This window comes from Lampetra fluviatilis, chromosome 40, assembly GCF_964198595.1.
Source record: "Lampetra fluviatilis chromosome 40, kcLamFluv1.1, whole genome shotgun sequence".
NCBI lineage: Eukaryota > Metazoa > Chordata > Hyperoartia > Petromyzontiformes > Petromyzontidae > Lampetra > Lampetra fluviatilis.
In genome coordinates, this window is record NC_136314.1 from 6,648,521 (window position 1) to 6,670,302 (window position 21,782).

At 46.3% G+C, this 21,782-nt stretch overlaps 1 protein-coding gene across 2 annotated transcripts; it reads left to right on the plus strand.

The window, feature by feature from the left end:
* Window positions 1–868: 868 nt before the first annotated feature.
* Window positions 869–15,020, plus strand: LOC144946176 (nicotinamide riboside kinase 1-like). 2 transcript variants are annotated; one of them, XM_078874990.1, is made up of 8 exons: window positions 869–927; window positions 5,532–5,688; window positions 6,946–7,036; window positions 8,591–8,639; window positions 9,727–9,901; window positions 10,240–10,311; window positions 11,470–11,576; window positions 14,626–15,020. In XM_078874990.1, the coding sequence occupies exons 2-8, from the start codon at window positions 5,651–5,653 to the stop codon at window positions 14,721–14,723; spliced, it is 630 nt and encodes a 209-aa protein (XP_078731116.1). In that variant the 5' UTR covers window positions 869–927; window positions 5,532–5,650; the 3' UTR covers window positions 14,724–15,020. The 2 variants fall into 2 exon arrangements, with proteins under 2 accessions (XP_078731116.1, XP_078731117.1); XM_078874991.1 differs by having other exon boundaries at window positions 869–907.
* Window positions 15,021–21,782: the final 6,762 nt, after the last annotated feature.

The following is a 21,782-nucleotide window of genomic DNA, read 5'->3' on the forward strand; positions in this document are numbered from 1 at the left end:
CGACCTCTGCCATGAGGACAAAATATGGCGAGTTGGCTGTGAGCCTGATTATATCCCTCTGCGCGTGCAAACATTTGAAGGCGCTCATAATACACCACGATTGGCTCGATCAACATTGCAATCCGTTACAGGTGTCAAACACTACATACGGAGTCCATACGTATATCCTGTTGTTCATTTTAATCAATGTCTATAAGTTTTAGTAATACAGTAACGTAAATTGTTTAATATAGTATAATAGACATTACATGTGTTTTAAGAAATTTGTAAATTAATTGGCGGATTAAGTTTCTCCGCACACTTTGTCAAGAATTTCACGTTGCCATAGAAACACAATAATCTCATGTTGTCATAGAAACCCAATTTTCTTATTCACGTTGTCATGGAAACCCAATATTCACTCACGTTGTTAGGGAAACCCAATAATCTCACCCACGTCATAGAAACCCAATGATAAAATGCCTTATAAACTCAATAATCTCACCCACATTGTCATCGAAACCCAATACATGAATATTACCACGTTATCATATAAACCCAAGAAGCTCACCCAAGTTGTCATGGACACCCAACAATCTCATGTCACAGAAATCCAAAAACTTCACAGCAAAGAAACTCAACAATCTGAACCACGTTGTCATAGAAACACAATATTTTAATGTTACCATAGAAACCCAAGTTTCTCACCAACGTTGTCAAGGAAACCCAAGAACCCCCCCCACCCCACCCCCCGCGTTGCCGTGGCAACCCGACAAAACTCCATCGTGGTGTGACGTCACCAGAGTTTGATCTCTATGATTGGTCGACACGCACGCGAGCCGGCCGCTGATTGGCTGATGGGGGTTTCCCCGTCATTTCTTTGAGTTGCAGAAGAAGAAGCAGACCCTCGGAACGCCTCTGCGAGCCGGTCTGCAGTTCCTTTTAAAAGTATTCTCCCTCTTTTTCAAAGTGTCCGTATCTTTAATAAGCAATAAGCGAGCGGCAAGGTCGGTTGGTCGTTCAGACGACGGCGTGTGTTCTGTGGGGAAATGTTCATCCGGTGCGGGCATCCTTGAGGCCTGTGACCCGCTCCACACAAAGCCTGAGACAGCCTGGGCCAAGCGCTGTGAAGGACGGGGCCGTCCATAAATGACGTCACGCACCTAGGGGGGGGGGGGGTCTGACATTTGTGACGATGTGTGACGAAGGGGGGGGCGTTTGAGAAATGTGACGTCACATAAAAAGGCGCAACTTTAAATAAATACGGACAACACGTTCTACTTAATTAAATAGACGTTTTTATGAATGTTTTCTCCTACAACATCAGAGTGCAGCGGCGCATTAAATACGCACTGCAATGACAATAGTTTAAAGCGATTTGAAGCATGTTTTATTTTGGGGGGGGGGGGCAGAGCTTTGTGACGTCATATTTAAAGGGGGGGGGGTCTGACTATGTGACGCCGTGCGACGATGGGGGGGGGGTCAAAATCGTTCAAAATCGCGTGACGTCATTTATGGACGGCCCCCAAGTACTCATTTGAGGCTGAGTCGACCTAGGGGAAACGCAGGACCCGGCGCGCGCGTGACGTCACTAGTTTGTTTTGTCGTGAGCGGAAATAGAACGGGGGTCGCCGGGGGGTCACGGCGCAGTGGGCTAACCACTGCGCCACCGCTCCTCGCGGTACAGACTCACAAAAGCCGTGCGTAGTCCACTGCTGGATGAAAACCTCCCCAAGCAAAACGATTTCACCGCTCCGTCTTCTCTCGTGGACGATTTTCTCACTTTGGGGGGGTTCCGTTCATTGAGCCCTCAGGGTGTTTTTCCTCTCCACGTTTAGAATCAAACTCGCGCGTTGAAGAGTATTTAGCTGGTGCTATAAATAGTCCACGTGATGATGGTGATGATAAGCCATCATCTTTGGTTCTTTCGGTAAAGTCACGTAGAAGGGAAGTAATAAAATAATAAAAATAAAACATAATAAAATAATTCTCACGACGTTTTATTTTTATTATTTTATTATTTCCCTTCTACGTGACTTTTCCGAAAGAACCAAGAAGATGAATCCCTGCAGTCACGATAAGCCATAATCTTTGGTTCTTTCGGTAAAGTCACGTAGGTATGAAATTTAATTTTGATAGAAATTTAATTTTAATTAAAATTTAATTTTTATTTTATTTTACCGAAAGAACCAAAGAGTATGATTCCTGCAGTCACGAAAACTTCAAATCTAGATTGATGATAAGCCACTTCGTTGAACTATCATTTGTGGCCAGGTCGCATCTGAAAAAAAGCCTTATATCTCACTGGACCTTGTAAAATGAAAATAAAACGTCTTTAATTTCGATTTAAAGCTTTCGTGACTGCAGGGATTCATCTTCTTGGTTCTTTCGGTAAAGTCACGTAGAAGCGAAGTAATAAAATAATAAAAATAAAACACAATAAAATAATTCTCACGACGTTTCGGCCACAACACAAGCAGCCGTCCTCAGGTGAAGACCAGGTCGACAGACCTGAGGACGGCTGCGTGTGTTGTGGCCGAAACGTCGTGAGAATTATGTTATTATGTTTTATTTTTATTATTTTATTACTTCCCTTCTACGTGACTTTACCGAAAGAACCAAGAAGAAAACAACGTTTTTAGTTTTAAAAACGTGTGAAAAGCACGCCGCCTTTGTGCATTGTCCAAATAAACCATCGGGCACCTTTCTGAAGATGTCCACTTAGGTCATCTTCAAGATGAATATGAGCGATGCTACACTGCCGGCAATCATCCCTTCTAACAACGTGGCCTGCCCAAGTCCCGCTTAGTTTTCTTAACAGTAAATAACACAGTCATGTAATCATCTCACTGGAAGTTTGTGCATCGCTTCTACATACGTATCTACTTTTTTTGTTCTAATTTAGAAAAATTCTAAACAATTAAGTGAGTTTCAAGAATGTGCGTTTCATAGGCAACGTTTTTCCCTTAAAATAAAAAAAACCACATGGTTGACAATGCTGTTGATTCTCTCTTCAACACACCGGTGGGCTAAAGAAGTGAATTATTTTGTCCTTTGAAAAATGTGACACATTTTATACTGTTTGGCCGTGTCGGGTGTTGGAGGGTTACGACACATTTATAAATAACGCGATCTGACCCAAAAACCTATATTATGAATAATATTGGTCGCGAAAGCCTACGTGTTAAAATGCACACAGCGTAATAATGACCAGTGCATTACAGAATGACAGTGCATGTTCAGGTGGTTATCTCTAAAACACTCAAAAGTTTAGCTGCCAAAGGTCATTCATCGTCAATTATTAATATCCACGTAGCTCATCCTCGCAGCGGATTTTGGTTAGCCATCGAACAAAGACGGTCACTGCATCGCACGCTTTCAGATGCGTTTCTGTGGCCGTCTGGAACGCTCTTCTGATATTAGGAAGCCACTGGAGCGTATGCTCTTTAATTTGTATTAAAAACTCGTTTTATTTTTAGAACTGCTTTCTGCGTTTCGTTTGTTGTCCTTCCCCCGCACCTCCGATTAGCACGCTTGGCTACTTACGGTGCGGAAGAAGTTCAACATATGTAATAATTTCGTGACAAAACGCGAGATTTGCAAGTGCAATTTAAAGCAATATTGACCATCTGTGACTCGAGGATGTCACGTCACTACACAGGGTCGTAGGTTATATATTCATCAAGTGTATTTTTTTTCACGTCCGACTTGCACAATCGAACGAAGCCTTTTAATCTGTAATTGCCATCACCGTTACAGCTCGTTTATGGCGATTACAATTTAGCGGTGGGTTAACAAAAGCGCGATTACATGCTACATGCCAAGCTAGTTCATGTCCAGTGACAAGCAAGCAGGGCTTGATTCCAATTCTGCAGCGTGACCTTGCGTTGAAGTGGTGCAAACACAACCTCAGCGAGGGGAGGAACGACCCGGTCGTTGTTAAACAAACATGAAACATAATGTTGCACGCTGAACAGCGCTAGCAAGAGATGCAATCTGCCTGTGTCTGCCGAACATTCTGCTCGTGTTCTCACCACCACTGAGGACAGGCCGCAATAACCTAATCTATTTTCTGTGGTTCTTTCGGTAAAGTCACGTAGATGAAAAAAAAATGAAAATAACTCAATTAAATCACGACGTTTCGGAGGCAACACAAGCTTCCGTCATCATGTGGAACAGCCACAGCAAAATTACTGTAGTGAGAGAAATTACTGTAGTGAATAGTGAATAATTTGTCTGTAACGTTTCCACCTGATGACGGAAGCTTGTGTTGCCTCCGAAACGTCGTGATTTAATTGAGTTATTTTCTTTTTATCATTATTATTAAATTATTTTTTTCATCTACGTGACTTTAACGAAAGAACCAAAGAGTATGGATCCTTGCAGTCACGAAAACTTCAAATCTAGAATTAACCCAATTTATTAATTGTACTTTGACACACGCGGTACTTCGTAGGTGAACCTGTGTGTCGTAGCGCCTTCAGTGGCCGCAGTTCAGCCCCCAAGTGTTTGCCGCTTCGCTGAGCTGAACCATTATTCGTCCATCTTCTTGGTTCTTTCGGTAAAGTCACGTAGAATGGAAATAATAAAATAATAAAAATAAAACATTATAAAATAATTCTCACGACGTTTCGGCCACAACGCAAGCAGCCGTCCTCAGGTGAAGAACAGACTGTCTTCTCGACAGACCTGTTTTTCACCTGAGGACGGCTGCTTGCGTTGTGGCCGAAGCGTCGTGAGAATTTTTTTATTGTTTTATTTTTATTATTTCCATTCTACGTGACTTTACCGAAAGAACCAAGAAGATGAATCCCTGCAGTCACGAAAGCTTTAAATCGAAATTTTATTATTTTATCTTTATTATTTTATTATTTCCCTTCTACGTGACTTTACTGAAATAACCAAGAAGATGAATCCCTGCAGTCACGAAAGCTTTAAATCGAAATCATTCGTCCAGTCATGGGATTCTTTTCATCGCGTTACAGAGTGATTCACGCGGCACACAGACGCGCGTTTGTTATTTTATGACGGCGGGGCCTGTGGGTGTTCGCCAAACCGGTGAACTTTGAAAAGAAACCGCCACTGCTGTTAAACATTATTCCGGAATTCTAGATTTGAAGCTTTCGTGACTGCAAGGATTCATATGCTTAGGTTTTTTCGGTAAAGTCACGTAGGTAAAACATTAAAATTAATAAAAGTAAAATAAAATAAAAATCACGACAGCTGTCGTGGCTGTGACGGTTCCACCTGAAGACCGAAGCTTGTGTTGCCTCCGAAACGTCGTGATTTTTATTTTATTTTACTTTTTTTATTTTTAATGTTTTACCTACGTGACTTTACCGAAAAAAACCTAAGAATATTATCCCGGAATTGCATTTCATTTGACTCTAATGACAAACGAGAAGGGGATAAGGGAGGGGTTTAGGCTTCATCATGGGGGGGGGGGGTGCACATCCCCCTCGAGTCACTCGACGCCACGAGGCCGTTTATTTCCACGTGTTGCATTGACCTCCGAACCCGCTGTGATAGCATCCCCTTTCGCTGTCGAGCAGGGAGCGGGGACGAGAAGTGGAGTACTCGGCCCGTGACCACCGGTGCCTGAGTGTGGCGCACGGCAGACGGCACGGATAGCGAGCGGGCGAGCGCGCGGGAGAGCGAGCGAGTGAGCGGCATGCTGGCCAAAGAGAAGATCGTCATCGGCATTAGTGGGTGAGTGTCTTGATGCAGATTATCACTGAATCGTAATCACAATGATTCCCGTAATCCGGTCATTTATTTATCCAGGAACGACTCGCCGGGCCTCAAGATGTTCTGTTCATTTGAGTCGTGCACTGGGCTGGTTTGAGCAATCTGTTCACTTGGGCTTCGTCAATGTTTATTTATTAACACAGTTGCTGAGCGCAGGGGGCCCCGAGGTCAAGGGGTCAGCGACGATTGCACACACCGTGCACACAAGAGACGTTAACACTCAAACAGGGCCACAATTGCACTCAAAAGTTCACAAACCCACTTGCTTATACAACGGTTGTACTGTAGGTACTGTATGTTGAACTTCTTTTGCACCGTACGTAGCCAGTCATGCTAATCGCGCATTATTTGGCACGTTGTGGTGGCGAGATGTTAACTACCTCGCCTGGTATGCAAGAGGTCCTGGGTTCGATCCCGACCCTGACATTTGTATATTTGGAGTTTTCACAGTCTCCCTATGGTCGCGTGGATTTTTCTCCGGGTCCTCCGTTTTTTTTCCCTCCACATTTAGAAACATGCATTTAAAGTGTTTGGCTGCTATACATTTCCACACGATGAGCCACTTCGTTGAACTATCATTCGTGGCCCAGGTCGCTTCTGCATCAGAGCGATATAGCTCAGTAGGCTCGTTAAATAACAATAGCTGACTAATTTAGTTTCATTCTAGATTTGAGGCTTTCGTGACTGCAAGGATTCATACTCTTAGGTTTTTTCGGTAAAGTCACGTAGGTAAAAAATAAAACTAAATAAATTAAAACAACTAAATTAAATCACGACGTTTCGGGCGCAACACAAGCGTCCGTCATCAGGTGGGAAAGCGTGGCCTGCTGCTACAGTCTGCATCAGCAGTAGGCCACGCTTTCCCACCTGGTGTTGCGCCCGAAACGTCGTGATTTAATTGAGTTGTTTTCATTTATTTCATTTTGTTACCTACGTGACTTTACCGAAAAAACCAAAGAGTCATTTAGTTTAGTCGATATTTTTTTGCTGTGCCGCCATCTCCTGGCGAGCCAGGCTATGTCACTTCGACTCACACGCGCGGGGTGTTTCGCAACATCTGTTGCGGTGATCCATCAACCCTCGCTGCTGCATCCACAGTGATGGATTCCAGGCGTGCGCCACCACCACCACTACCCGTTCATTCGCAAATTGATGTCGCCAGGAGACACGGGCCTCTCAAACGTAGCCAACATTGACACAGAGCGCAATCTCTCCCAGTGTGACCAACGCAGGTAAAACCTCCTTAAGCCTCCGACTTCAAAAGGCACTCCCCAACTGCAAAGTCATCCACCAAGATGACTTCTTCAAGGCGAGTACAAAGCAACGTACAGAGCAGCGTAAAAAATTAAACGCTTGAATTCGTGCTGCCTGTTCCAACGGGAAAGGTGGGATTATCGGGACCTAGGGATATATGTCAGAGAGGAGTTGGGCTACAGATTTACAAAAGAAGATTGGAATGAACGGTGGAAGTTGCGGGGAGATATGAATTTTCAAGCCGTGCAAAGGTCCTCACACGTATACATTGAAATACACGGGTGGTGGGTGGCTGGGGTAGCACTGTGCCACCATGGCCATGATCCGGGTTTGCAAATCTGGGTTCTCTCCTCGTGTGATTAACCGTTTCCCATTCCAAGGATGACCGCAAGTGGCAGGGTGGGTGTCCCGTTCACCGCTGAATCTCGGAACACGCAAGCGGTTCAGATATTGTAACTCACCGCAGAGAACTGTAGCTACACGACCGCGCTCTATGATAGCTGGCGCCAAACTGTGCCACCGCACGCACTCCCGCGTGGCCTTGTGGGAGCATCGGTACCGAGAAAGTTGTTTTATTTTAGTGTTGCTTCCAGACATACACGTGCATCATCGGACCGGGAAAGGGTTGAACCGGGTTCTCAGTTGAAGTGAGTTGATGGTTGGTGGTCTCGGCCCGGTAACTAACAAATGCAGGTACAAAAACACCGAATTACATTTTATCTTCCAACAATTTATCAACAAATTCCAGATTCAAATTAAGAGATTATAGTTTTTTTGTCTTCTTGGTTCTTTCGGTAAAGTCACGAAATAATAAAATAATAGAAATGAAACAAAATAAAATATTTTATTATGTTTTATTTTTATTATTTTATTATTTCCCTTCTACGTGACTTTACCGAAAGAACCAAGAAGGTGAATCCCTGCAATCACGAAAGCTTTACGTCGAAATATATTTTGTTGCTTTCACCGTCATGTGGAGAACATCTCTGCAGCAGGCCGCGCGTGTGGGAATAGTGAAACACGGCCACAGTCTAATGAAGAGCACACTGGACTTGCGATCCAGAAGTCCGCGGTTCAATTCGACATCCTGGTGCGGCGGTTGAAACATTGGGACAGGTTTCTAAAATCCCCCTCCCCTCTGCTGATGTCCACGTGGTGGTGTGAAGTGGTTTCCCCACACAGTTATAGTCCATAGACAGGTTTAGTAGGTGAAAGTGTTGCCACTCCTGCCCCTTTGAAGACAACTGACCGTTGTTGAAGTGTAGAGACCACACATTACCACCTTTGAGCTCCCTCGAGTGGAGGCCCTTCTGCCAGAAGTGGTTGTGAGCAAACAATTGCAGGGCCGCACCTTTTCCCCAGAGGTCGCAACCGGGTACCCGATACCCGTACCCTACCCGAAACCCGGCTACACGTACCCGGCCGGGTACGGGTACGGGTAGCCATTTGCGACCCTGGTGCGGCCGGGCACAGGTACGGGTAAAGAATCAAAACCCGTTTGCGACCTCTGCTTTTCCCCTAACCTTTTAACTAATTGCACGACTTAATTTTGGCATTGTATTCTAAATGGTCAAATGCCAGGTTACTTGTGAATTTTACTATTTTTCAGCCTCCAGAAGAAGTCGTGATGGATTCAAATGGCTTCTACCAGTATGACGGTACGAACCGATTTGCTATCCACCTTTAAGGTGTATTATTCACCACAACAATGTGTATGTATGTTGAACTTCTTTTGCCCCATACGTAGCCAACCGTGATAATCGGAGGTGTCGGGGAAGAACAATAACAAACACACATTTTTGCATCTTATGTTGGTTGTAGTCACTGCGTACATCTATGTGTAGGGCACCACGGTGGCTAGGAGATGTTAACTACCTCACCTGGTATGCAGGAGGTCGTGAGTTCTACCCCGACCTTGACGCCTGCTGCTGTATATTTGGAGTTGGCGTGTCTCTCTCTCATTATCACGGTGGCTAGGAGATGTTAACTACCTCGCCTGGTATGCAGGAGGTCGTGAGACCTACCCCGACCTTGACGCCTGCCGTATATTTGGAGTTGGCGTGTCTCTCTCTCATCATCACGGTGGCTAGGAGATGTTAACTACCTCGCCTGGTATGCAGGAGGTCGTGAGACCTACCCCGACCTTGATGCCTGCTGCTGTATATTTGGAGTTGGCGTGTCTCTCTCTCTCTCCCCGTGGTCGCCTGGATTTTGCTCCGGGTCCTCCGGCTTTTCCCTCCACATATAGAATTAATGTGCGTTCATAGACTTTGGCTGCTATAAATGTCTACACGATGAGCCACTTCGTTGAGCTATCATTTGTGGCCAGGTCGCTTCTGAATAAGAGCTACGTAGCTCAGTGGGCCTTACCTGGTAAAATAAAACAAGTAAACCCGTAAAAACTAAGTTTTTCACTATAAATCCTTTATATGCGTGGCATCGGGGTGGCTAGAGTCCTCTCGTCCTCTGGCAGCATTAAACAATTGGTAATTACATATTTGAAAAAAATTCCCTATACAGTGTAACATTTTGGAGAAAAATTTTTCACGAAAATGCATTGTCACGCACAACGAGTCTGTGTGCAAAATGTCAGCTCGATTGGATCACGGGAAGTGGGTTAAAAACGACCGAAAGATTTGCACGGTCGTAAGCGCGCAAGCGAACTTAATATAAAGGATTTAAAAAATCTTTTTTGTTTTTGCCGTTGGCGAGTGCGCTCCCGCACGACTTTCTATTTCACTCCAGTCATCACCGCCTTGAACATGGACGCGATGATGAACGTTGTGAACGCGTGGATCAAAGACCCCTCTGGATTCAAGGGATTGTCTTCTGAGTCCCACATCGCCAGTCAGCCCCTGCACTACGATCCCGACGCTCCCCACATCCTGATCATCGAGGGCTTTCTCATGTACACCTACAGGTCAGTGAACGTGTACAGGTGTGTCTTCATGAACACCTACAGGTGAGTGAACGCCTCCCCTTGCTTAACGTGTACAGGTGTGTCATCATGTACACCTACAGGTGAGTGAACGTGTACAGGTGTGTCTTGGCCCATCACCGACGACGACGACGACGCGCCGTGACCGCGAGCCAACGGCTTTGACCCTGGAAGCATGTCGAGGGGGGGTAGCGATGAAGAGTCCACCATGTACTCGAACTGTGTTGCTCTTCGAGTTGCTGTGTTCACAAGCTGTGTGACGTCACCACGCCCGCTCCTGTCCCACCTCGCGACTGATGCCACCGGTGTTGTCTCCGCAGGCCGCTTTTAAACGTGTTCGACTTCCGATATTTGCTGACCGTTCCGTTCGACGAAGCCAAGAGGAGACGAAGGTGAGATTGAATTCGGTAGCGACGACAGCACTAATTATTCTTTAACCGGCCCATCAGCCTTACAAAGGGCTATAAAGTGAGCGCCGCTTAGCGTGTACCACGGAGCGACTGGCTCCTTCCATGGGAATGTAGAATCTGCACCGTTGGCTCAGGTGTAGCGACGGGGTGTGAGCACCCACCCCATTGCTCATGTGAATGGAGAGATTTGTTTTACGTAATCCTGGAGATGGTAAAACCCTCGCTTGCTTAGTGAACAACAGATGCGCAACGCGGACTGTATAAAGGAGTTGAATGTATAGTGATAGGTTTTTACCCTTTCAACTTGTATAAAACTGACACCTTTATAAAAGGCATCATGTTTGCAATAACCACAACACAAGCAGTCAAAATGCAAACAAAAAGAAACAACTCTGATGATGATAATGATATGCACTGTCCTTGAAGTTGATTGGTCCACACCCGAGACAGCTTTTCTTAGAGCCTAGTCTCCATTGGTGTTGGAGCAGATGACGCCAAAAGGCATATAAAGGTGTCAGTTTTGTACCAGTTGAAAGGGTAAAAACCTATTACTATATTTTGCCACTGGTAAAGGAGATGTCTCATAGTGTAAATGCTTGCCTCGAGCTCTCAATACTCTGATAGTGCGCTGTTTTTGAGTTGTACGCCTTTTGGCGTCATCTGGACCAACACCAATGGAGACTAGGCTCTAAGGAAAGCTGTCTCGGGTGTGGACCAATCAACTCCAAGGACAGTGCATATCATTATCATCATCAGAGTTGTTTCTTTTTGTTTGCATTTTGACTGCTTGTGTTGTGGTTATTGCAAACGTATGATGCCTTGTATAAAGGTGTCAGTTTTGTACCAGTTTAAAGGGTAAAAACCTACTACTAAACCGTGGTGTAGTCATTTATGCAGCTCGTTTGGATAGAGGCCGGCTGAATTTAAGAAAAATCACGTCCGTAGTTTCAAACGGCTGCGCGCAGGGGGATCTAACTGGCGACCAGTGTATGCGGAACGTCTTTCGCACCGCACGTAGCCAACCGTGATAATCGGAGGCGCGGGGGAAGGACATTGCACCGAGGCATCATCCTCGCTCGCATCGGCTCGCCAGGTGATTGCGTGTGCGCGGTGTCCCCTTCGATTTTCCCCGGTCCCCAGCACCAGGGTGTACTGCCCCGCGGATCCTCCCGGCTACTTCGAGGGCCACGTTTGGCCGATGCACCTCGAGCACAAGGAAGAGATCCGCAGCCTCGGTGTGCACGTCGGTAAGGGCCCCTAGCGGTGTCAAAGTTTCATTGACCGAGAGGTGGCCGAGTGGCCCACAGGTCGGAGGGTTGAGCCAGCGCTGCTGAGATCCTGGGTTCAAATCAAGGCAGCCGCTGCCTTGTGACACATGCGCTCGGCCTGTTCTCCTGTAACCCGGTAGTCGTTGCGTTCCTGAAGAAAAGCGCGTTATGGGAAAAATTGCGTTGAAATGCTTAACATATAATGTGGGGGTAAAGCACAGTCCGCGATAACACGTGGGATGCGTACGCTGGCTGTACAAAGATCTGAGGTGCGTGGATAGAATCTAGAAGCATCCAGCAGCATCCCAATGCCTTGTGATGACGATGCTACTCCGAGGCAGCCGTACGATCGCTTATTCCTACTCACGCGACGTAGTTCTGTCCACTCAATCGTGTTATATCCACTTCGCGTGATGAAAACACGAGTTGTTGGAGAACAGAGCGTACATAGATATATCCAATAATAATCATTGCTTATCTTCTTGGTTCTTTCGGTAAAGTCACGTAGAAGGGAAATAAAAAATAAAAACATAATAAAATACAATTTTCATGACGTTTCGGCCACAACGCAAGCAACCGTCCTCAGGTAAAGAACAGGTCTGTCGGAAAGACAGCGTCTGAATGAACAAACAGCGTCTAAATGACGCTGTCTTTCCGACAGCCCTGTTCTTCACCTGAGGACGGCTGCTTGCGTTGTGGCCGAAATGTCGTGAGAATTGTATTTTATTATGTTTTATTTTTAATATTGTATTATTTCCCTTCTACGTGACTTTGCCGAAAGACCCAAGAAGATGAATCCCTGCAGTCACGAAAGCTTTAAATCGAAATCATTGCTTATTAACCCAGGTAAGCTGAGTCCGATGGCTCTCTTTCAGGAGGGTCTTGCGTTGGGGTGTTTGGCCAACGCCAGGTGCATTAAATTTCGATTTAAAGCTTTCGTGACTGCAGGGATTCATCTTCTTGGTTCTTTCGGTAAAGTCACGTAGAAGGGAAATAATAAAATAATAAAAATAAAACATAATAAAATAATTCTCACGACGTTTCAGCCACAACGCAAGCAGAGAATTATTTTATTATGTTTTATTTTTATTATTTTATTATTTCCCTTCTACGTGACTTTACCGAAAGAACCAAGAAGACCAGGTGCATTGTTCACGTTTAGCTTGGGGAGGAAAATGGAGAACCCGGAGAAAACTCGTGCCGAACAGGGGGAGAAGATGCCAAATCCCACGTGGATATGAGTCAGTAATAGAACTCGGGTCCTTTGGGATGTGAGGCACAGGTGTTTCCATGTCGCCACATGGTTAAACCGGGTTTTTAAGTGCAGTGAGTTGATGGGCTCAGGCCAATTCATCAATGTCCGCACAATAAGACGTCACATTTTGTTCTGTACTGAATGTCGCTCGATTCCAGTTTCGGGGATTCAACATATTGGTTTGGCTGTCATGCAGCAAACCTTGTTCTCATAAGCAGAGAGATTAGGAAGGTGCTACGTTTTACCGCATGGCATGGAGGTAACTTGATGGGATCTTAGAAGTAGTTATAAGATATCCGCTCCTGTGGACTATTCTCTAACACGAAGAGTCGCACATGCCACTGAGAAGACTAGCAGGATATAATTGGGGAATACCTACAAAAAGGAAAAGATAAAAAAATTAACCCGTAAAAACAAAGTTTTCACTATAAATCCTTTATATGCGTGGCGGCTAGAGTCCTCTCGTCCTCTGGCTTGAGATGGCTGCCACCTATGGGTCAGATGATTGCTTGCCACCATTAAGCAATTGGTAATTACATATAAAAAAAATTTCTTAAAAAGTGTAAAATTTTGGAAAAAAATTTTCACGAAAATTAATTGTCACACACAACGAGTCTGTGTGCAAAATGTCAGCTCGATTGGATCACGGGAAGTGGGTAAAAAAACGACCGAAAGATTTGCACGGTCGTAAGCGCGCAAGCAAGTGAACTTAATATAAAGGATTTAAAAAGATAAGACGTGTGGGTGTGACGATTTGATGTTTCAGCAATTAACATCGCCCCACCAATGTTGGATGTTGATGTCTTTGTAAATCTGGTGGAATGGCCATAAGCCTGACTCGCTCTTGTCCAAAAGCAAGCTTCACATTTTACGTTGACAGTACTGCCAAGAAGAAGGGCCATTGCTCAAAACTTGGTAGGCTTCCCATGGCAAAGCGGTGTTCATGACGCACAACTCCATCACGACGTGTTTTGTGCGTCCCTTAACACCCGCATGTCAGCCAAGACCCAATCTCCCAAACGAGTGGCGTTACGATTGTGGTCGCGCTCTGACCCGGCGGGAGAGCGAGCGGATCGCAATCGGAATGTTGCCTGTTAAAATCCCGGTCGTGGTTTGACCGAGCCCATCATCCCTCTGGGGATCGTGAAGTGAGTACTACTTTGTGAGGAAGTTAACATTCAGACGCTGTCTCCCCGACAGACCTGGTCTTCACCTGAGGACGGCTGCTTGCGTTGTGGCCGAAACGTCGTGAGAATTATTTTTATAATGTATTATTTTATTATTTTATTATTTCCATTCTACGTGACTTTACCGAAAGAACCAAAAAGAAGTTAACAGTAGTTTTTTTTTTAACCAATCTTATCATAAAAAACTCCTCTCCAGGTGCCTACCCTGGCTCCTCCCCCCTCAACCAGTATATATACAAGGTCGGGTCTCTTGGAATTTCTCTTTACTTGATACAGCAATCGTGCTGCGACGGTTCCACCTGAAGACGGAAGCTTGTGTTGCCTCCGAAACGTCGTGATTTATTATTTTATTTCTATTATTTTTATTATTTATCTTTTATTTTTTACCTACGTGACTTTACCGAAAAAACCTAAGAGTACTAACAGTAGTTGTCCTATGGATAGACTCACCCCTTCCACCACTGGGTCAGGGCTACGAACAGGAGGTGAACACCACCTCCAACGCTCATATGAACAGATGACCGCTTTGGCTTTGAATCTCAGACGGGTGGCATTGCTGTACCATTGGGGTTCCTGTGCCCCACAGAACCTTACCTGGACGGGACGAGTTCCCCGGACGAACTGTTCCGGTTGGCATACGACGACATCAGTGCCAAGGTCCGTCGATTGTCGTCCGGCGTGTAACGGCTTCCGTTGGACTAAACTAAACACTGCACTGTTTATGTTGTCAGGTGGGGCCCACTGAGCTGTATAGCGCTATACTCTTAGGTTTTTTCGATAAAGTCACGTAGGTAAAAAATAAAATTAAAAATGATGAAAGTAAAATAAAAATAAAAATCACGACGTTTCGGAGGCAACACAAGCTTCCGTCTTCAGGTGGAACCTTCACAGCACGATTGCTGTTTACAGGTGAAACCATCACAGCACGATTTCTGTATCAAGTAAAGAGATACCGCAATCGTGCTGTGACGGTCCACCTGAAGACGGAAGCTTGTGTTGCCTCCGAAACGTCGTGATTTTTTTATTTTTATTTTACTTTTATTAATTTTAACTTAATGTTTTACCTACGTGACTTTACCGAAAAAACCTAAGAGTATGAATCCTTGCAGTCACGAAAGCTTCAAATCTAGAACTGTGTAGCTCTTTTTGAGAGCTGTGTTCGCCTCTAAAGCCATCCGCTGGATTCATAACAATCCACCCAAACACCTGAAACTGAGCCAATCTTATCGCTCCTTCTCCACGGTGGGCACACTCTCCCATCGGCATCATGGTATTGTTACAACTTTTTAAACTATAACTAAACTATACACTTTTTATCTTACCAGCTAGGCCCACTGAGCAGTGTAGCTCTTCATTTTGAAGATTGGCGTTCGCCCCTAAAGCCATCCACTGGATTTCTAACTAAGACGTCAACTTATATTTCGATTTAAAGCTTTCGTGACTGCAGGGATTCATCTTCTTGGTTCTGTCCGTAAAGTCACGTAGAAGGGAAATAATAAAATAATAAAAATAAAACATAAAATAATTCTCACGACGTTTCGGCCACAACGCAACCAGCCGTCCTCAGGTGAAGAACAGGTCTGTCTTTCCGACAGACCTGTTCTTCACCTGAGGACGGCTGCTTTGTCTTCCCGACAGACCTGTTCTTCACCTGAGGACGGCTGTTTGCGTTGTGGCCGAAACGTCGTGAGAATTATTTTATTATGTTTTATTTTATTATTTTATTATTTCCCTTCTACGTGACTTTACCGAAAGAACCAAGAAGATGTCAACTTGTGATTACTACCCAATTTAGAGATACTGCCACGGTTATGTGCAGCTCGTTTCCATCTCTTGGCACAGCAGTTGAAACAATACGTAGTTTTTGTTTTGTTATTCCACCCCCCACCCCCCCCCCCCCCGCTTCTGTCCACACCTCCGCTCAGCATGGTTGGCTACGTACGGTGCGAAAGAAGTTCAACGTACGTACATCGATTGTTGTCCTTCCCCCACACTTCCGATTAGCACGATTTGGCTCCACGTGGTGCAGAAGTTCAACATACATATATGCATAGTTTGTTGTCCTCGCACCTCCGGTTACGACGGTTGGCTTTGTATGGTGCGAAAGAAGTTCAACATACATACATTCAGACGGACACAGCAATATAAATGTGTGCATCACAGGTAGTCGACTGGCAAGACGTGCGGGGGTAAATGTGGGATGTTTGCACACAGCGTTGGTGTACGGTGCTTTTTTTCCTGGAAGACTTTGCAGTTTTTTCCTGGATTTTTCTGTTTGCGCGTATTCACTTGAAGATGTTTTCTTGTTCGTGTTTTTGTTTTGTTGCGGTTGCACCCGATTCAACAGCCGAATGGCTCACAGGGCTATACCAAATAAACTGAAACTGAAAAAGTACTCCAACCCCTTCCAAGCGTGGAAGAGCAGGCAAAGAATGACCCTCTAGATCAGCGGCCCCCAAACTTCTTGGCACCAGGGGACCGGTTTCGTGGAAGACAATTTTTTCACGGACCGGGGGTGGGGGGGGTCATCATTGGGTCTTTCCCCCTTTTCAAAGAAGCTCCCCAGCGACGTTTGTTTTTTAACTCATTGTAGCTACTAGGGGTTAGAGCTTGTGGGCTTACCACAACTGTGGCTGAGACAAGTGCGCAGTGCGGGAAAGAGGCGCGGACGGAAGTGGTCAATAAGACAATGGGGGCGGCCCACGCCAGGGGTCGCAACCGGGTACCCGATACCCGTACCCTACCCGATACCTGGCTACCCGTACCCGGCTGGGTGCGGGTACCCGTTTGCGACCCTGGTGCGGCCGGGTACGGGTACGGGTAGGCCGTGAGTCACTGGTGAGTAACCGTTTGTCACACATTTCGGGTAGGGTACGGGTAGGGAACGGGTACTCGTACCCGACCGGGTACGGGTACCCATTTGCGACCCTGGTGCGGCCGGGTACGGGTAAGGAATCAAAACCCGTTTGCGACCTCTGGCCCACGCGCGGACTCACCACTCTCACCTCCTGCTGCTGTGTGGCCCGGTTTATAACAGGCCACGGACCGGTAGCGGTCCGTGGCCCGGGGGTTGGGGACCCCTGGTCTAGCGGGACTCTCTCTCGAGGGGCTCTCCTCCAGAGCTCCGTCCAGTGCAGGCCCTTCTGCCAGCAGTGGCTGGGAGCAGACAAATGCAGGGCTGCACCTTTACCTTTTGCTCAATTGAGAGCGATACGGAAGAGGGCGAGCATGGCAGTGGTAATCTTGTGTGGTTGGTTTGAACTCGTAGGGACTGTTATTGTGACACGACGCAGTGTTGTCGTCTGCTCGTGATTCGTAAAACTTGAAAACCATGAAGGATTTTGTAAATGATGTCGCCGCCTTTCATTAAAATGCTGCTGAGTAAATGGTTGTTACTTTTCAATGAAAACTTGTTTTTGCACGCGACAATAATAACTTTGGCAAATGTTTATCAGTCAAATGAAAATGTAAAAAAGGAACATGTATAGCTTCATATGGAGCAAGGATACAAATATCTAATTTCTCATGGGGCAAGTGGAGGCACAACGACTGACACAATGCACTGTTCGCAGACCATCACGTGACCTGAGTTTGATTCCCAGGCACGGCAAACATCGGTGGCGAGTGATACATGAACCGATCCTGTGCACCCCCCCTCCCCAATTTCGTATCAACCCGCACTGATCAACACGGTGAAGTATGGTCAAACAACCCCACAGCTCACATACAGTGGGGGAGACTGATTTTGATAAAAACGTGTAGCAAACAAAAAAGTAGAATGTTAGTTCGTAAACTGTCCCCAATTCCAACTGCGCCGTTGCCATCTTACGAGACGACAACATCCATGATGCAATCTCACAGAGAGCAACGCTTCACACAACAGGCTGCAGAAGCGGCAGAGGTCGCAAACGGGTTTTGATTCCTTACCCGTACTCGGCCGCACCAGGGTCGCAAACGGGTACCCGTACCCGGCCGTACCCTACCCGTACCCGCCCGGGTACGGGTAGGGTACGGGTATCGGGTACCTGATTGCGACCTCTGGGATGAAGCCATGTTGCAGGCGCGGGTGGGTTGATTCTAGGAACTTGAATTGTGAGAAGAGACAAGACGTTGGGAAATGAGTGACAAACGGTTACTCACCAGTGACTCACGGCCTACCCGTACCCGGTCGCACCAGGGTCGCAAACTGGTACCCGTACCCGGCCGGGTACGGGTAGCCGGGTATCGGGTAGGGTACGGGTATCGGGTACCCGGTTGCGACCTCTGAGAAGGGGGCAGGGGCGATGGGGCGGGTCAAAGGGCAATTTAAAAAATTCCTTCAAGTGCCCTCGTTCTCCTGTCCCCCAAACTCCGCTATGAGATTGTTATCGCTCCGCAGTCAAGCTGTGATGTTTTAACTCTGGCAGCTGCCACACAGACAAATGAAGCCTACGAAACTAAATTGACTGCAATGGGTGTTTTTGTTGTTGTTGTTGTGTAGTCATTCGGTGACCGTGCTGAGACCAGTAACTGTGACCGCGTCCGTCCAGTGCTCGCTGAGCTGCATTGGCTGCTGGTTGCCGAACGAATAATTCGTCATCAGGTCGCACTCGTTACACGCGCAAAGTGCTCGCCACAAATGAACCACAGTAACTTGTGTGAGCTCGGCAAGGTGCGTAAATCATCACGCGAACTCCGGTCATCCTTGCAGCAGCGGATTTTGGCTCGTCGTCGAACAAAGACGGTCACCATCTGCAACCGTCTGGAACACTCTTGCTTCCGATATTAGGAAGCCGCTGGAACTGTGCACTTTCAAATCATCGAGATTGAAAACTCAATTCTTTAGAACTGCTTTTAACACGCTTTCTATTAACTCGCTCTGTCTGTTGTTGTTGTCGCATAGCTTCCAAATGCAGAATCGCCAAATGATGTGTTTCATACTTGATTTGAAGCTTTCGTGTCTTGCAGGAATTACCAGGCTCTCATAGGGCCATTCGACCTTCTTCTTTCCCTCGGTCCCTTCGGGGTGGATTCATTGACATGCTAATTTCTCTGCGCCACCAGCAGCCACCAGCAGACCCACCTCTCTCTCTGCCCAACCCCCACCCCGCCCCCCTCTCTCTATTTAAGGCCTCGACACAGAGGCATTGGGTCTCTGTGTGTCTATGTTGTGTGTCTCTCTCTGCTTGTGTCTGTCTGTGTGTCTATGTTGTGTGTGTCTCTCTCTGTCTCTTTGTTTTCTCTCTCTGCTTGTGTGTCTGTCTGTGTGTCTATGTTGTGTGTGTCTCTCTCTGTGTGTCTCTGTGTTGTCTCTCTCTGCTTGTGTGTCTGCCTGTGTGTCTATGTTGTGTCTCTGTGTGTCTATGTTGTGTGTTTCTCTCTGTGTGTCTGTGTTGTCTCTCTCTGCTTGTGTGTCTGTCTGTGTGTCTCCGTGTCTGTGTTTTGTCTCTCAAATTTAGCTATACCTGCTGACGACTGCCTGTGTTGCAAACGAAACGTCGTCCTCTATAATTGAATTTCCTTTCTTTCTACGTGACTTCACCGAAAGAACCAAAGGGTGATGTGTTTCATTTTGAGACCATCAATCCGTTACGCTTGAACCCAGTTTATCCGCGGGCATCAGCTTCAACCCGGATTCAAACCCAGGCCCTCAGCGTTGCCGGCTCGACACTCTACCCTCTGAGCTTTGTGGCCTCCCCGTAGATCCATATATATTTGTAAAGAAATTGCATCTTTTTTAAAAAATCCTTTATATTAAGTTCACTTGCTTGCTTGCTTAGGACCGTGCAAATCTTTCGGTCGTTTTTTAACCCACTTCCCGTGATCCAATCGAGCTGACATTTTCCACACAGACTCGTTGTGCGTGACAATTAATTTTCGTGAAAAATTTTTTCCAAAATTTTACAGTTTTTAGGACAAAAATATTATATTTAATTACCAATTGCTTAATGCTGCCATGCAATCATCTGACCCATAGGTGGCAGCCATCTCAATCCAGAGGACGAGAGGACTCTAGCCGCCACGCATATAAAGGATTTATAGTGAAAAACTTTGTTTTTACGGGTTATACTTGTTATGAGTGTTTGAAGACGACTCAGACTTGAAAACATGGACGAGTACAAAATGTTTAATGTCCCACTGCATCAGAATTCTGCAACGGTAGAGTTGCTCCGGTAATGAACGATATTCTGCCGTCAGCCTCTGTAATTGTCGTGTCGTTCTACATCAGCCAACACGCGGCGTTTCCGCTAAACGTTTTGCTTTACAAATCCCACGGAAGCAGTGCTTAAAATACAAAACACGTGAATTCTCAAGCCGATAAGTGTCCCGTCCGCTGAGCTGTGTCAAGGAGCATGAACCAGCATCACGGCGAACTCCGCTTATCCTCGCAGCAGCAGCAGCAGCAGCGGCGGCTTTTGTGTGGCTATCGAACAATGTGACCGGTGCTGTGTACTGGACTTAAAAAAAATTAACCCGTAAAAACAAAGTTTTTCACTATAAATCCTTTATATGCGTGGCATCGGTTTTATTTTATTATTCATTTCTGTTTTTCTTGAGTAAGAGTTTCATTTTTATCACATTGGTATTTTAAATTAAATATTAAAAAAAAAAATTTCCTAAAAAGTGGAAAATTTTGGAAAAAAAATTTCACGAAAATAAATTGTCACGCACAACGAGTCTGTGTGCAAAATGTCAGCTCGATTCGATCACGGGAAGTGGGTTAAAAAACGACCGAAAGATTTGCACGGTCGTAAGCGCGCAAGCAAGCAAGCAAGTGAACTTAATATAAAGGATTTAAAAAAGAAAAGTCCTCTATCGCAGAGAGCTTCCCTGAGCCTGCTGAGCATGCTTTAAAGGATACAATTGCCGATGAATGTCCCCGCATGTGCTACACAACCAACATATTTGAAAATGCACGCTTGCAATGGAACGACACCAGCAATAAATAAATCCATACAAACAGATCACCGGCCAACGCAGCCTTCACCGTTCTGCCATGACGCCTGCGGCTTCAAAGTCTCCAACCAGCAGTCCCCCCCCCCCCACCTCCGTATCCTAAAGCAACAGCCGCCATTCGCCACGAAGTGACGGTGATGTCGCCACGGCGCTTGTGCCAGGCCAGGTGCCCGTGGTGAGGCCACGTGAAGTGTCGAAGGCTCACTGCTGACAGGAGGTCACGGAACAGACCCAGGTGGTGCCATGTGTCAACTGACTAAGATGACTGGCAGCTGTAAGCCCCTTACTGTGCCGACTTGCTCCGTTCTAGCCGCCCGGCGCTCCGCTCATTGTGAATGTCACTCCTCTGCTCTCCACGTTGTTGTTGGAGTACGACTGCCTCCGTAGATTTTTGTGCAGTTCTCCTATAAGGCGGTGGATGTTCCTGAAGAACAACGCGTTACGGAAAAATCGCGTTGTACTAATTAATATATTGTAGGGTAAAGCACGGTCCACGATGACACGTGAGATGCGTACGCAGGCCGAACAAATGTTTGAGGCGCGTGGGTAGCATCTAGAAACATCCAGCAGCATCCCGCTGTCTCGTGCGATGATGCTACGCCGAGGCAGCCGATTCCTACTCGCGTGACACAGCTCCGATCGCTCGATCGCGTTCCACCCGATTCGGCAGCCCACGTCACGAAAAACAAAAATTGTGTTCCCTAACACGTCCGTCGCAGCGCGTCCAATTCCCGTCGCGAAACAAAAACCCCAAACGTGCTTCGCGACGGGAGACCGGAACGGCACCCGGCCCCCGCTCCCCCGCTC